Source organism: Salvelinus fontinalis, chromosome 28 (assembly GCF_029448725.1).
Source record: "Salvelinus fontinalis isolate EN_2023a chromosome 28, ASM2944872v1, whole genome shotgun sequence".
Taxonomy (NCBI): domain Eukaryota; kingdom Metazoa; phylum Chordata; class Actinopteri; order Salmoniformes; family Salmonidae; genus Salvelinus; species Salvelinus fontinalis.
The window spans coordinates 34,138,091-34,150,597 of record NC_074692.1 but is presented as its reverse complement, the minus strand read 5'-3'; the positions used below and the strand labels follow the sequence as shown (position 1 = coordinate 34,150,597).

Here is a 12,507-nt window from a genome sequence, read left to right as displayed (position 1 = left end):
CACATTGTAGTACGAGTATTTAGTGAAATGAGTGGTATCCACCTACAACAGCATAGCGATAACATGGAGCCGGCAGGTGATCCAGGTCACAATAGAGGTCAAGCAGTGGGAGGAGGAAGACGAGGAAGACGTGGTGGTGAAAGGAAAGGCAGGGGACAAGCACCCGTTCTGAGAGGTGGTCGTGGGCCTCGTCTGAGAGGTGTGGGGGAACGTGGTAGAGGACAAGGCCACGGACCAAGACAGCGGCAGCAACAGCAAAGAGTGTCCAATGAAACCCGAGCAATAGTTGTAGACCATGTCGTAAATCATGACAATGACTGAGGCAGCTACAATGATTCAGCCAAACCTCAGAAGATCAACCGTGGCCTCAATCATCAGAACTTTCCATTGAGAACCGGTAAGTCTTCAGCATGCACTTAACATTAGGCTACTCTCAATTGTCAAATGACTGTATACTGCATGCCAATGCGTACCACAGAGTAGGTGATGTGACTAAATGTGTTTTTACTGTAATTTTCCCTGCAGAATTGAGACTAGGCCAAATAGGGGAGTCAGAGGCAAAATTATGACTGACCAATAAGAGCGGGCTGTGGTCAATTTGGTTCGGGCCGGAAATGACATTCGCAGCACAATTCGGCAGCACATCTTGGACAATGACGACATGTTCAACAATGTGGAAGCCATAAGTTTGCCGACTTTTGCACGCATGCTGAAAAGGCACCAGGTGTCTCTAAAACATTTATACCGTGTGCCTTTTGAAAGAAATGCAGACAGAGTGAAGCAACTAAGGCCTGAGTATGTTCAGGTATGTTCAGATTCAAGATGCCTGTTGTGAAAAATTCTACATCATTGTAATCAGTAATTCTCTTTCCAAAATGTATTTTTAGAGGGTGATGGAGCTGGATGCTGACGAAAACCATCACAAATTCCTCTTTTTGGATGAGGCAGGCTTCAACCTGGCCAAGACAAGGGGGAGTGGTGGTCGGAATTGAATTTGCCAGCGGGCAACCATCCAAGTACCAGGACAACGTGGAGCAAACATCACCATGTGTGCGGCTATATCGGAAGACGGTGTGGTGGGACGCAGACCTTGTATTGGATCATATAATGCAGCTCTCCTTGTAACCTTCCTTGATGAGCTAAATCAGGTCTGTAGAGCTGATGGCATGACCTATGTCATTGTGTGGGATAATGTCAGGTTCCAAATGGTGCAAACATGGTTTCAGGCGCATCCACAATTTACCACCCTGTACTTACCCCCATACTCTCCTTTCCTTAACCCGATTGAGAAAATTCTCTCCACATGGAGGTGGAAGATATATAATAGGCGTCCTCACGAACAAGCCACCCTTCTCCAGGCCATGGATGACGCATGCGATGACATCACGGCAGACCAGTGTCAGGCCTGGATTCGCCCGAAGATTCTTCCCAAGATGTTTTGCCAATGAAGACATCCATTGTGATGTGGATGAGAACCTGTTGCCAAATCCACAAGACAGGGTTGATTGAAAATATAGGAGTGCAGTAATCAACCCTTTGTATTGCTTTTAACAGTAAGCCAGGTGAGGAACACTGCAGTTGACGTTTTACAGTAAGCCAGGTGAGGAACACTGCAGTTGACCTTTTACTGTTGTTGTTTTTTTCGTTTTTGTAGTTAATTTTTTTGCTTTGATTCAAAGAAACCTATTTTGTGATTTATTGTATTTTATCAATAAATGTCATATTTTGTTCAATGATTCCACTGTGTCTGTAGTATTCTCTCTACTAGTCCTTTTACAGTGATGTATTTACGTGTAGTAGCATAATGAAACATGTATCACATATTCTGTACTACAATATTTAATGATTGTACGAACAACTACACAGTGAAACTATCGGTATCTTGTGTGTGGGTGATCTAAATGAATGTTCCAATGGTATTTAATGATACATGAGTTATTTGAAACAATGATTCTGCAAGTGCAAGGTTTCTTTAAAGATATGAATGCACAATGCAATGTTTTGAACATTGGACTGCCTGTGTTACAAGTGATGACCATTTTGAGTTTAGAGTTTTGAAATTAGTGCCAAAGTGATTGTAAAAAAACGCAAACAAATTGGATACATTTTTGGCAAAAATATAATACAAGGAGGCACTTGAAGGAGCTGAAATTATTTATGTGCCTGGAGCTGGTGGTAATAATAAAGAGACATTGTGTAGGAACATGCATAGGAGTCAAGTAGAAGAAGTCGTGTGTGTGTGTGTGTGTGTGTGTGCGTGCGTGTGTGTGTGTGTGTGTGTGTGTGTGTGTGTGTGTGTGTGTGTGTGTGTGTGTGTGTGTGTGTGTGTGTGTGTGTGTGTGTGTGTGTGTGTGTGTGTGTGTGTGTGTGTGTGTGTGTGTGTGGTTTCTTCCTTTGGCTGTATATATCTAATTGAATGGAGTCTCTCCCCTGTGTGTCTCTCCCTACAGCAGCCTACAGAGTACTTTGACATGGGGATCTTCCTGGCCTTCTTCGTAGTGGTGTCTCTGGTCTGCCTCGTGCTGCTCATCAAGATCAAACTAAAACAGAGAAGAAGCCAGGTGAGGACACACGCACACACATAGACACACACACAGACACACACACACACACACACACACACACACACACACACGCATACACACAGACACACGCATACACACAGACACACACACACAGATACAGACGCAGACACACACACATACACATGCAAACAGACACACTCACACATACACACACATACACATACAGTTGAAGTCGGAAGTTCACATACACTTAGGGTGGAGTCATTGAAACTTGTTTTTCAACCACTCCACAAATTTCTTGTTAACAAACTATAGTTTCGGCAAGTTGGTTAGGACATCTACTTTGTGCATGACACAAGTCATTTTTCCAACAATTGTTTACAGACAGATTATTTCACTTATAACTCACTGTATCACAATTCCAGTGGGTCAGACGTTTACCTACACTAAGTGGACTAAAATTCCAGAAAATGATTTCATGGCTTTAGAAGCTTCTGTTAGGCTAATTGGCATAATTTGAGTCAATTGGAGGTGTACCTGTGGATGTATTTCAAGGCTTACCTTCAAACTCAGTGCTTCTTTGCTTGACATCATGGGAAAATCAAAATAAATCACCCAAGACCTCAGGAAAACAACTGTAAACCTCCACAAGTCTGGTTCATCCTTGGGAGCAATTTCCAAACGCCTGACGGTACCACGTTCATCTGTACAAACAATAGTACGTAAGTATAAACACCATGGGACCACACAGCCGTCATACCTCTCAGGAAGGAGACGCATTCTGTCTCCTAGAGATGAATGTACTTTGGTGCGAAAAGCGCAAATCAATACCAGAACAACAGCAAAGGACCTTGTGAAGATGCTAGAGGAAACAGGTACAAAAGTATCTATATCCACAGTAAAACCAGTCCTATATCGACATAACCTGAAAGGCCGCTCAGCAAGGAAGAAGCCACTGCTCCAAAACCGCCATAAGAAAACTGACTATTTATTGAATTTTATTTATTTCACCTTTATTTAACCAGGCAGGCAAGTTGAGAACAAGTTCTCATTTACAACTGCGTCCTGGCCAAGATAAAGCAAAGCAGTGTGACACAGACAACAACACAAAGTTACACATGGAATAACATGGAATAAACAATAAACAAGCCAATAACACAATAAACAAGTCAATGACACAGTAGAAAAAAAAGAAAGTCAGTGTGTGCAAAAGGCATAAGGTAGGCAATAAATAGGACGTAGTAGCGAAGAATTACAATTTAGCAGATTAACACTGGAGTGATCAATGAGCAGATGATGATGTGCAAGTAGAGATACTGGTGTGCAAAAGAGCAGAAAAGTAAATAAAAACAATATGGGGATGAGGTAGGTAGATTGGGTGGGCTACTTACAGATGGACTATGTACAGCTGCAGCGATCGGTTAGCTGCTCAGATAGCTGGTGTTTAAAGTTGGTGAAGGAAATATAAGTCTCCAGCTTCAGCGATTTTTGCAATTCGTTCCAGTCACTGGCAGCAGAGAACTGGAAGGAAAGGCGGCCAAATGAGGTGTTGGCTTTGGGGATGATCAGTGAGATATACCTGCTGGAACGTGTGCTACGGGTGGATGTTGTTATCGTGACCAGTGAGCTGAGATAAGGCGGAGCTTTACTTAGCATTGACTTATAGATAACCTGGAGCCAGTGGGTCTGGCAACGAATATGCAGCGAGGGCCAGCCGACTAGAGCATACAGGTCGCAGTGGTGGGTGGTATAAGGTGATTTGGTAACAAAACGGATGGCACTGTGATAGACTGCATCCAGTTTGCTGAGTATTGCAAGTTATTTTGTAGATGACATCGCCAAAGTCGAGGATCGGTAGGATAGTCAGTTTTACGAGGGTAAGTTTGGTGGTGTGAGTGAAGGAGGCACTCCTTCACGGTTTGCATCTAGTTTGCAGCTGCACATGGGGACAAAGATCATACTTTTTTGAGAAATGTCCTCTGGTCTGATGAAACAAAAATAGAACTGTTTGGTCATAATGACCATCGTTATGTTTGGAGGAAAAAGGGGGAGGCTTGCAAGCCGAAGAACACCAACTCAACCGTGAAGCACGGGGGTGGCAGCATCAGGTTGTGGGGGTGCTTTGCTGCAGGAGGGACTGGTGCACTTCACAAAATAGATGGCATCATGAGGAGGGAAAATGATGTGGATATATTGAAGTTGACACGGGCATGCTGAGGACAAGCTGTATATCAGTGTTGCACCTGTACATGCACCTGTATATCAGTGGTGGCTGCTGCCACTTTAAGTAGGAGGACAGGCTCATAGTTATGCTCGGACCAGAAAGAAGTGAATGGTAGTGTAGTAGAAACACATGGTTTCTACTACACTACAGCTATTGTTATAAACCGTCCTCCCCACACCAGCCACCAACTCTCTGTCTTCTGCTCCCGTCCACAGCCACCAACCTTCTGTCCTCCCCCCACTGCCCTCCCCAGCAACACTGCATACCTGTGTATCACCCCCAGTCTAACCCTCCGTCCCCCCCCCTCCTCTCTCCTCCACCTCTACAGAGTTCTATGAATAGGATGGCCATCCAGGCCCTTGAGAAGATGGAGACCAGGAAGTTCAAGGCCAAGGTCAAGGGTCAGCGTGAGAGCAGCTACGGAGCGTCTGATTCACTGAGCAGTAGCTCCACCTCTGACTGTGCCATCTGTTTGGAGAAGTACATAGAAGGAGAGGTACTAGACAGAACACACACACACTGAATAGAAACACACACACACACTGAATAGAAACACACACACACACTGAATAGAAACACACACACACACACACTGAATAGAAACACACACACACACGGAATAGAAACACACACACACACTGAATAGAAACACACACACACACTGAATAGAAACACACACACACACTGAATAGAAACACACACACACTGAATAGAAACACACACACACACACTGAATAGAAACACACACACACACGAAATAGAAACACACACACACACTGAATAGAAACACACACACACACTGAATAGAAACACACACACACTGAATAGAAACACACACACACACTGAATAGAAACACACACACACACTGAATAGAAAAAAAGTTGTCAGAAAGGGGTTAGCTTCAGGAACAGAAAAGCATGGTCAGAAGCTGAATTTGGGTTCTGAAGTCTGTCGAAATATGTATTCTAGACCCTAATCGTGGGAGGGAGGGAGGGAGGGAGGGAGGCAAGGAAGGAAGGAGGTAGAGAAGTCGAGGGATAGGGAGGGAGGGAGGGAGGGAGGGAGGGAGGGAGGGAGGGAGGGAGGTCAGAGGGATAGGGAGGGAGGGAGGGAGGGAGGGAGGGAGGGAGGGAGGGAGGGAGGGGGGAAGGAAGGAGAGAGGGGAGGGAGGGGGATAGAGAGGGAGGGAGAGTTGTTCAGTGTTGCTGTTCATGTATAATAATGTGAAGAACAGAAACCTTGCTGCTCTGCTGATAGCTGTTAGCCGTTCACCCATCAAACACCAATCATGTCCTTAGATATTGTAAGCCTTTACTAACCTTAACTGGCCCCCTCCCCTTCTCCTTCACCCCTTCTCTCCTCCTGTTCCCCTGTTCCTCTCCTCCTCTCCCCCTGTCCCTCTCCCCCTGTTCCTCTCCTCCTCTCCCCCTGTTCCTCTCCCCCTGTTCCTCTCCTCCTCTCCTTCTCTCCTCCTCTCCCCCTGTTCCTCTCCTCCTCTCCTTCTCTCCTCCTCTCCCCCTGTTCCTCTCCTTCTCTCCTCCTCTCCCTCTGTTCCTGTCCCCCTGTTCCTCTCCTCCTCTCCCCCTGTTCCTCTCCCCCTGTTCCTCTCCTCCTCTCCTTCTCTCCTCCTCTCCCCCTGTTCCTCTACTCCTCTCCCCCTGTTCCCCTACCCCTCTCCTTCTCTCCTCCTGTCCCCCTGTTCCTCTCCCCCTGTTCCTCTCCTCCTCTCCTTCTCTCCTCCTCTCCCCCTGTTCCTCTACTCCTCTCCCCCTGTTCCCCTACCCCTCTCCTTCTCTCCCCCTGTCCCCCTGTTCCTCTCCCCCTGTTCCTCTCCTTCTCTCCTCCTGTCCCCCTGTTCCTCTCCCCCTCTTCCTCTCCTTCTATCCTCCTCTCCCCCTGTTCCTCTACTCCTCTCCCCCTGTTCCCCTACCCCTCTTCTTCTCTCCTCCTCTCCCCCTGTTTCCCTCCCCCTATCATCCACTTCCCCTCTCCTCTCCACAACTTCCCCTGTTCTTCTCCTCTTCTTCCCCTGTTCCCATTTTCTTCTCCCCCTCTCCTCCTCTCCCCGTGTACCCTTACCCCTTTCCTCCTCGCCTCTCCCCCTGTTCCCCTACCCCTCTCCTCCTCTCCCCCTCTCCCCCTGTTCCCTTCCCCCTTTCCCCCTTCCACCATCCCCTCTACCTTCTCCCCCTGTTCCCCTCCCCCTCTCTTCTGCTTCCCCTCCTCCTCTCCCACCCGTCTACAGGAGCTGCGGGTCATCCCCTGTGCCCACAGGTTCCATAAGAAGTGTGTGGACCCTTGGCTCCTACAACACCACACCTGTCCTCACTGTAGACACAACATCATCGGTGAGCTGGTGTTCCCTATGGGCCCATGTCAAAAGTAGTGCACTATATAAGAAACAGGGTTCCATTTGGGACACGCTGTTGTCAGCATGAGGCCTGTAGCTATCTGACAGGAATTTTCCAGTCTGCAAATATTAAACTTTTGGCACACTATGCAACCCGGTAAAACAGTAAAAGACTAATTGATTAATTTAATCAACGTAAAATACCTTTTTCATGAAACTGTAACAAAGCTAACTTTTGAAAGACTTTTCTTTGACTGCGTTAACCAAACTCTCCCTCTCACTTACACCCCTATTCTCTTCTCAGAGCAAAAGAAGGGTAACCCCGGCGCTGTGTGCATGGACCCAGTCTACAGCCGGCAGCAGAGGGTAGTCCTGCCTGTCCACTACCCTGGCAGGGTGCACCGTTCTGGGCAGGTGACTGCCTACCCCACCCGCACCTCGATGGACCCCCATGGTAACCCCATCACAGTGCTCACAGTGGACCAGCACTCAGACCCCCAGGGCCTGTACCCTCCCCAGTCTGCCCACGCCGGGGCCTTCTTCCGGGGCTACCACCCCCACCCAACCCTGCACCTGGACCACTCTCTCAACCCCCATCACTGTGGGCTGCAGCACCTGGGCCTCAACCCCTCCGCCTACCCCCAGTACCAGCAGCCAGGGCCCCAGCCCGGCGCCTTCAAGAGGCCTAAGTTTCACGGACGCAGCTTCTCGCGGGCCGCCTGCTACTCGCAGTACGAGACCATGTACCAACACTACTACCTCCAGGGCCTGACGTTCCCCCAGCAGGGTGAGGGGACCCAGGGGGCAGCAGGCATAGGAGGGGTGACTGGACGCGCCGGGCCCCACAAGGGCCCCCACAGCATGGCTTTCCAAGGGGGGCTGCTCTACCCCACGGTGGTCCACATGGCCCCTGCCACCAGCTCCAGGATGGCTGAGGCAGGGAGCGGTGCCTCGGGTCTGGGCTGTTACCATGGCCACCGCTCAGTGTGCAGTGGTTACCTAGCCGACTGCCCGGGCAGCGACAGCAGCAGCAGCTCTGGCCACTGCCACTGTTCCTCCAGTGACTCTATGCTGGACTGTACAGAGATCAGTAACCAGGGGGTTTACGGCTCCTGTTCTACTTTCCGCAGCTCCCTGAGCTCTGACTACGACCCCTACGTCTACCGCAGTAAGAGCCCCTGTAGGGGGTCGCAAGGGGAGCCAGGGGCCACGTCTGCAGGGGCCTCCACCGCTTGCCCCTCCACAGCCGAGGACTCCCTAACCCCAGCTCCCTCGGGGGGGCACGATGGCGACAGCCTGCAACCACAGCCTCCTCCTATAACCTCAGGGTTCAGTGTGGGGGACCAGCTCTCCAGGTGCAGTATGGAACACAGCTACAGCAGCCGCTCGTCACTGGAACAACCCAGGGACACCAGCACCACTAGCACTACCTTAGCCAGGCCTCCAGAGGGAGCCACAGTGGACATGGGGAAGGGAGGGCAGACAGGGGCGGAGACAAGGGTGGAGCATGGCCTTGGGGGAGCAGGGGCGTGTAGCTGCTGTTTCGAGGTGCTCCCTCCCAACATGGAGAGCAAAGGTCAGCAGGGATATCCGAGGCAGGACTCAGACTGGGTGGGGCCTATGGCCTCCTCGGGACGTGGCTGTCACAGGGGGGCAGAGCAGAACTTTTACCACCCTGGGGAGCACCTGTTGGCTCCGTCGGAGCAGGTGAGCTATGAGGGCCTGCCCTATTGCTTCTACAAGGAGATGAAGGTTCACCGGGCCACAGGGGGGCGCTATAATGAGGACTATGCCGTGAATGTGCAGTATGCGCACCACGCTGCAGACTCAGATGCCTGCTGTGGCGGGCTCAGCCAGAGAATACCCATAATCCACCAGGGCACAGACTATGAGCTGGGCTTGGGGACGGAGACTCTGTATCAGAGCAGCCTACTGCTAGCCAGCCTTACCTTGGGGCAGGGGGGCGATGGGCGGACTGGGGGGCGGGTCGAGCCTGGTGAGGGAGTGTACTTCACCTCAGGACAGTTCAGAGGTCAAGTGAACACCACCCAGGAAGAAGAGACCAGGGCCCTGTTCCACCCCCTGAACTACACTACCCACGATGCATCTGGAAACAGTAAAGCTACAGACAAGGGTCTGGGGGTATGAGGAAGTGTGGAGCCCAAAAACAGGGAATCAAACAAACAGCCTGTTTGGTACCTAACCGGTCGGTCGGGCAGTCAAGAAAACCTCAGTTGCCTTGCTTTTTTTAAGCCTCGCTCGCTGAACTCTGAATGTTATCATCCTAGATGGTGATGGTGTAGATTTCTACTGAAATGATATGATGGCCTGCCTGCCTGGCGTATCTAGATATAATCAGTTCATTCCTGTGGCCATCAGCAGCTCAGCATAAGCCCAGCTCAACCCACATCACTCTGACTCGTGGCCATGCCTCACCAGCGGAGTCTACAGGCTCAGATAGATAGAGAATCAGGCTACAACATATGGGTGGAAGTTCACGGTGGTTGGTTGTAACAGTGGATGGCTTGGCAAGGCCACAAATCAACACGTAGGCTAGCCCAGCCCTTACAGTTCCATGGGTTCCAGACAGGGTCAGTCCGGATCCTGAGACCCATTTGGAGAGAAACAAACTGTGTTAGCTGGGCCCAGTTTGTGAGATTTTCTTTCTTCTGATTTAGTAAGTTGTTTTTCACATCTGGACTCTGGACTGTGCAAGTTGTTTGAGGATACATTTAATTTGTTTTATAATCCCACACATACCTGTGTGTACATGCATATGTACTTTATGTATGTGTTTTTGTACTCTACTGCTCTTAATACATAACGTTGCATATACAGCTTGGACAACAAGCGTCAACAAACCACCAAACTCAGATGAAAGGTTATGGAAGAATACCAAAACATCAACTTATTTTCTTTTTTAGCGGGTTGGGTGGAGTGGCGGGGTCCTTGCTAGTTGGAGGGGAGGCAGTTCGTCACAGTCACACACTCTTTCATTGAGCTAAGCTATACTAACTAGACTACAGTTCTCTCTTGGGATACTCAATGGGGCGCAATATTCTCGAACAATGCAGATAGAATGTTGATTCAGTTCTCTGTTCTGCATAATAGAGAGTCTGTTCTATATAGAATACATGTCTATCTGCGATGTTAAGAACATTGTGCCTTGTAGAACACGCACCAGACCAAGCCTTAGGCCACTGAGCCATCCTAACTATCTTGGGCTGTGTGTCACTTTTTGACTAAATAAAGGCCCATGTCGTGACAGGGTTTCTCTGAGTTTGTAGAAAGACATTTGGAAGGTTTAGTCACGACTTGTACGTTAGAAGCTCTTGTTTTTGTTTTTGTTGTTTTTTTTGCAGTCACTCATCTAGCCTCCTCCTCAACACTTAAGCTATAATATACGGCTATAATTCTAATATGGTTCTAATATGTTCTAATATGGTTCTATAAAGCTGTTGTGTGTCAAAAAAGGCCAAAGGAAGAAAGAAAGAATGATTCACAAGGGATCCCTTTTACACTGTGGCTGTGGGTTACACAGGGCAGTTACACAGATGTTGTTTTATTCTATTAAATCATACAGTACACATCATGCTCTCAGACAATATCAACGTTGTTCTTTCTGTTGGTTTTACAGACTGTTTTTACTGTTTCTATGAAATGTACCCATTGTCTTCAGAGGCAATCATTTTGAAATAGCAATATTTATATGTAAACCCAGAGCTGTAATCAATGAAAGATATTGAGAATCTAATCTCTCCTTTGCATAAAGATATGTACTACAATATAACATTCTGGGTTACCCAAGTCACTATTTAATTGTTTTGTTTTATTATTTGTAGCACTTAAGAAGATTGTATTAAAAGAAAATGTGTGTACACAAAATTAATATTTTTTTTTTTAAGAATATAATGATTTTCTCCATCATTATCATTTTACAAATGTTTAAAAAAAGTCTAGAAATCAATCTGTATATTTCTGTATCTGTATAGCAGCATATTTCATAAATGGAAATATGTTCTCTGAATATTTATTTACTAATATATTTATCTTCAAGCCATGTCTTATGTTGAGTGTATGAACGTTTTTGAGTTATTTAGTTGCTGTTTGTGATAAATCGCTAAATACATGGTAATTGCACACAAAATTATTCAATATTCTCTGACCAAAAATGTATTAAAAAAATGTATTACCATACAGTTGTGTAATTAAAGTGTTCAAAGATCTGTAAAATATACAGTTTTATTCAAGTAAATCACATTGTTGTGTTTCCCCCCCAAACCTTTTCATCTTCATTCAGGGAAATTGACAACAGTGCAGTGTTGATTAGAATTGATCTTTTAAATATGGTATAGATCTACATCTCTTTTGGGAAGAACATTTTGGTAGGAAAGCATATATACAGAACATTTTAAACCACATAACTTTGACTGGCTTGGAGTTAACTGAGAGAGACTGAATAGTCCTCTGAAGCTACGTCACAAAAGTGCACCTTGGTAAAAAGTAGTGGACTATATAAGGGATAGAATGCAATTTGAGAAGCATCCCATGTAGTTACCCTAAACTTGGAACACTGCTTCTGATCTGTCTCCACCTAATGGACGGGAAACAACATGCTTAAAATATCCATATTCAAAACTAAGAATCTACAATTGTTAATCCTTGATTCCTGTCCTCCACAAAATGCATCGTAGGAGAGGTTCCGAGGTGCATTGGAGAGCAATATCTATGTTTTTTCAGACGAACGCGACTGAGGAGAGCGGACGAAAGCAATCCAGGAAATACAATTAAGATTCACACCAAGATGAGAACACTGGGGTGTATTCACTAGGAACCAAACGGAATGAAACTGGGAGGGACCTACCTGAATTTGTCCAATAGAAACTCGTTTTCGTTGCAAAACGTTTTCCTTTTGGCGTAAACTGTTTTCGTCGCAAAACATTTTAGACTAATGATTATACCCCTGCTCCAGGGTGAAGTTTCCCCTAGGAACAAATCTAGGATCAGCTTCCCTTCCCCCAATCCTAACATTAATCATTTGTGGGGGAAATGCAAAACTGACCCAAGATCAGCGTCTAGGGGCAACTTCACTGTTTCACCCTACTCCAAGAATACTCCTTGTTGTCACCACCAGGGAGCAGTCAAAGCAGTCTTTATTGACGCACACATTACTTGTCACATGGGCCAGGTGTAGAATTTACAGTGAAATATGTACTTACTAGCCCTTCCCAATGATGCAGAGTGAAAAATAAGTAAAATTAAAAGAATAGAACATGATGAATAAAATACACAAGAATGGAGCTGTATCAGTACCAGATCAATGTGGAGCTATATACAGGGAGTACCAGTACCAGATCAATGTGGAGCTATATACAGGAAGTACCAGTACCAGATCAATGTGGAACTA

General features: G+C 46.9%; 1 protein-coding gene across 2 annotated transcripts in view; it reads left to right on the top strand.

The window, feature by feature from the left end:
* The window catches only part of LOC129826625 (E3 ubiquitin-protein ligase znrf3-like), a 202,614-nt gene extending 191,317 nt beyond the window's left edge, over positions 1-11,297 (top strand). Inside the window, exons 5-8 of one of the 2 annotated variants that reach the window (XM_055887548.1) lie at positions 2,454-2,561; positions 5,078-5,245; positions 6,996-7,098; positions 7,405-11,297. In XM_055887548.1, the coding sequence (XP_055743523.1) occupies positions 2,454-2,561; positions 5,078-5,245; positions 6,996-7,098; positions 7,405-9,248 (2,223 nt within the window). In that variant the 3' untranslated portion in view covers positions 9,249-11,297. Of the gene's footprint in view, positions 1-2,450; positions 2,562-5,077; positions 5,246-6,995; positions 7,099-7,404 lie in introns of both variants that reach the window. The other variant, XM_055887547.1, reaches the window with a different exon arrangement.
* Positions 11,298-12,507: the final 1,210 nt, after the last annotated feature.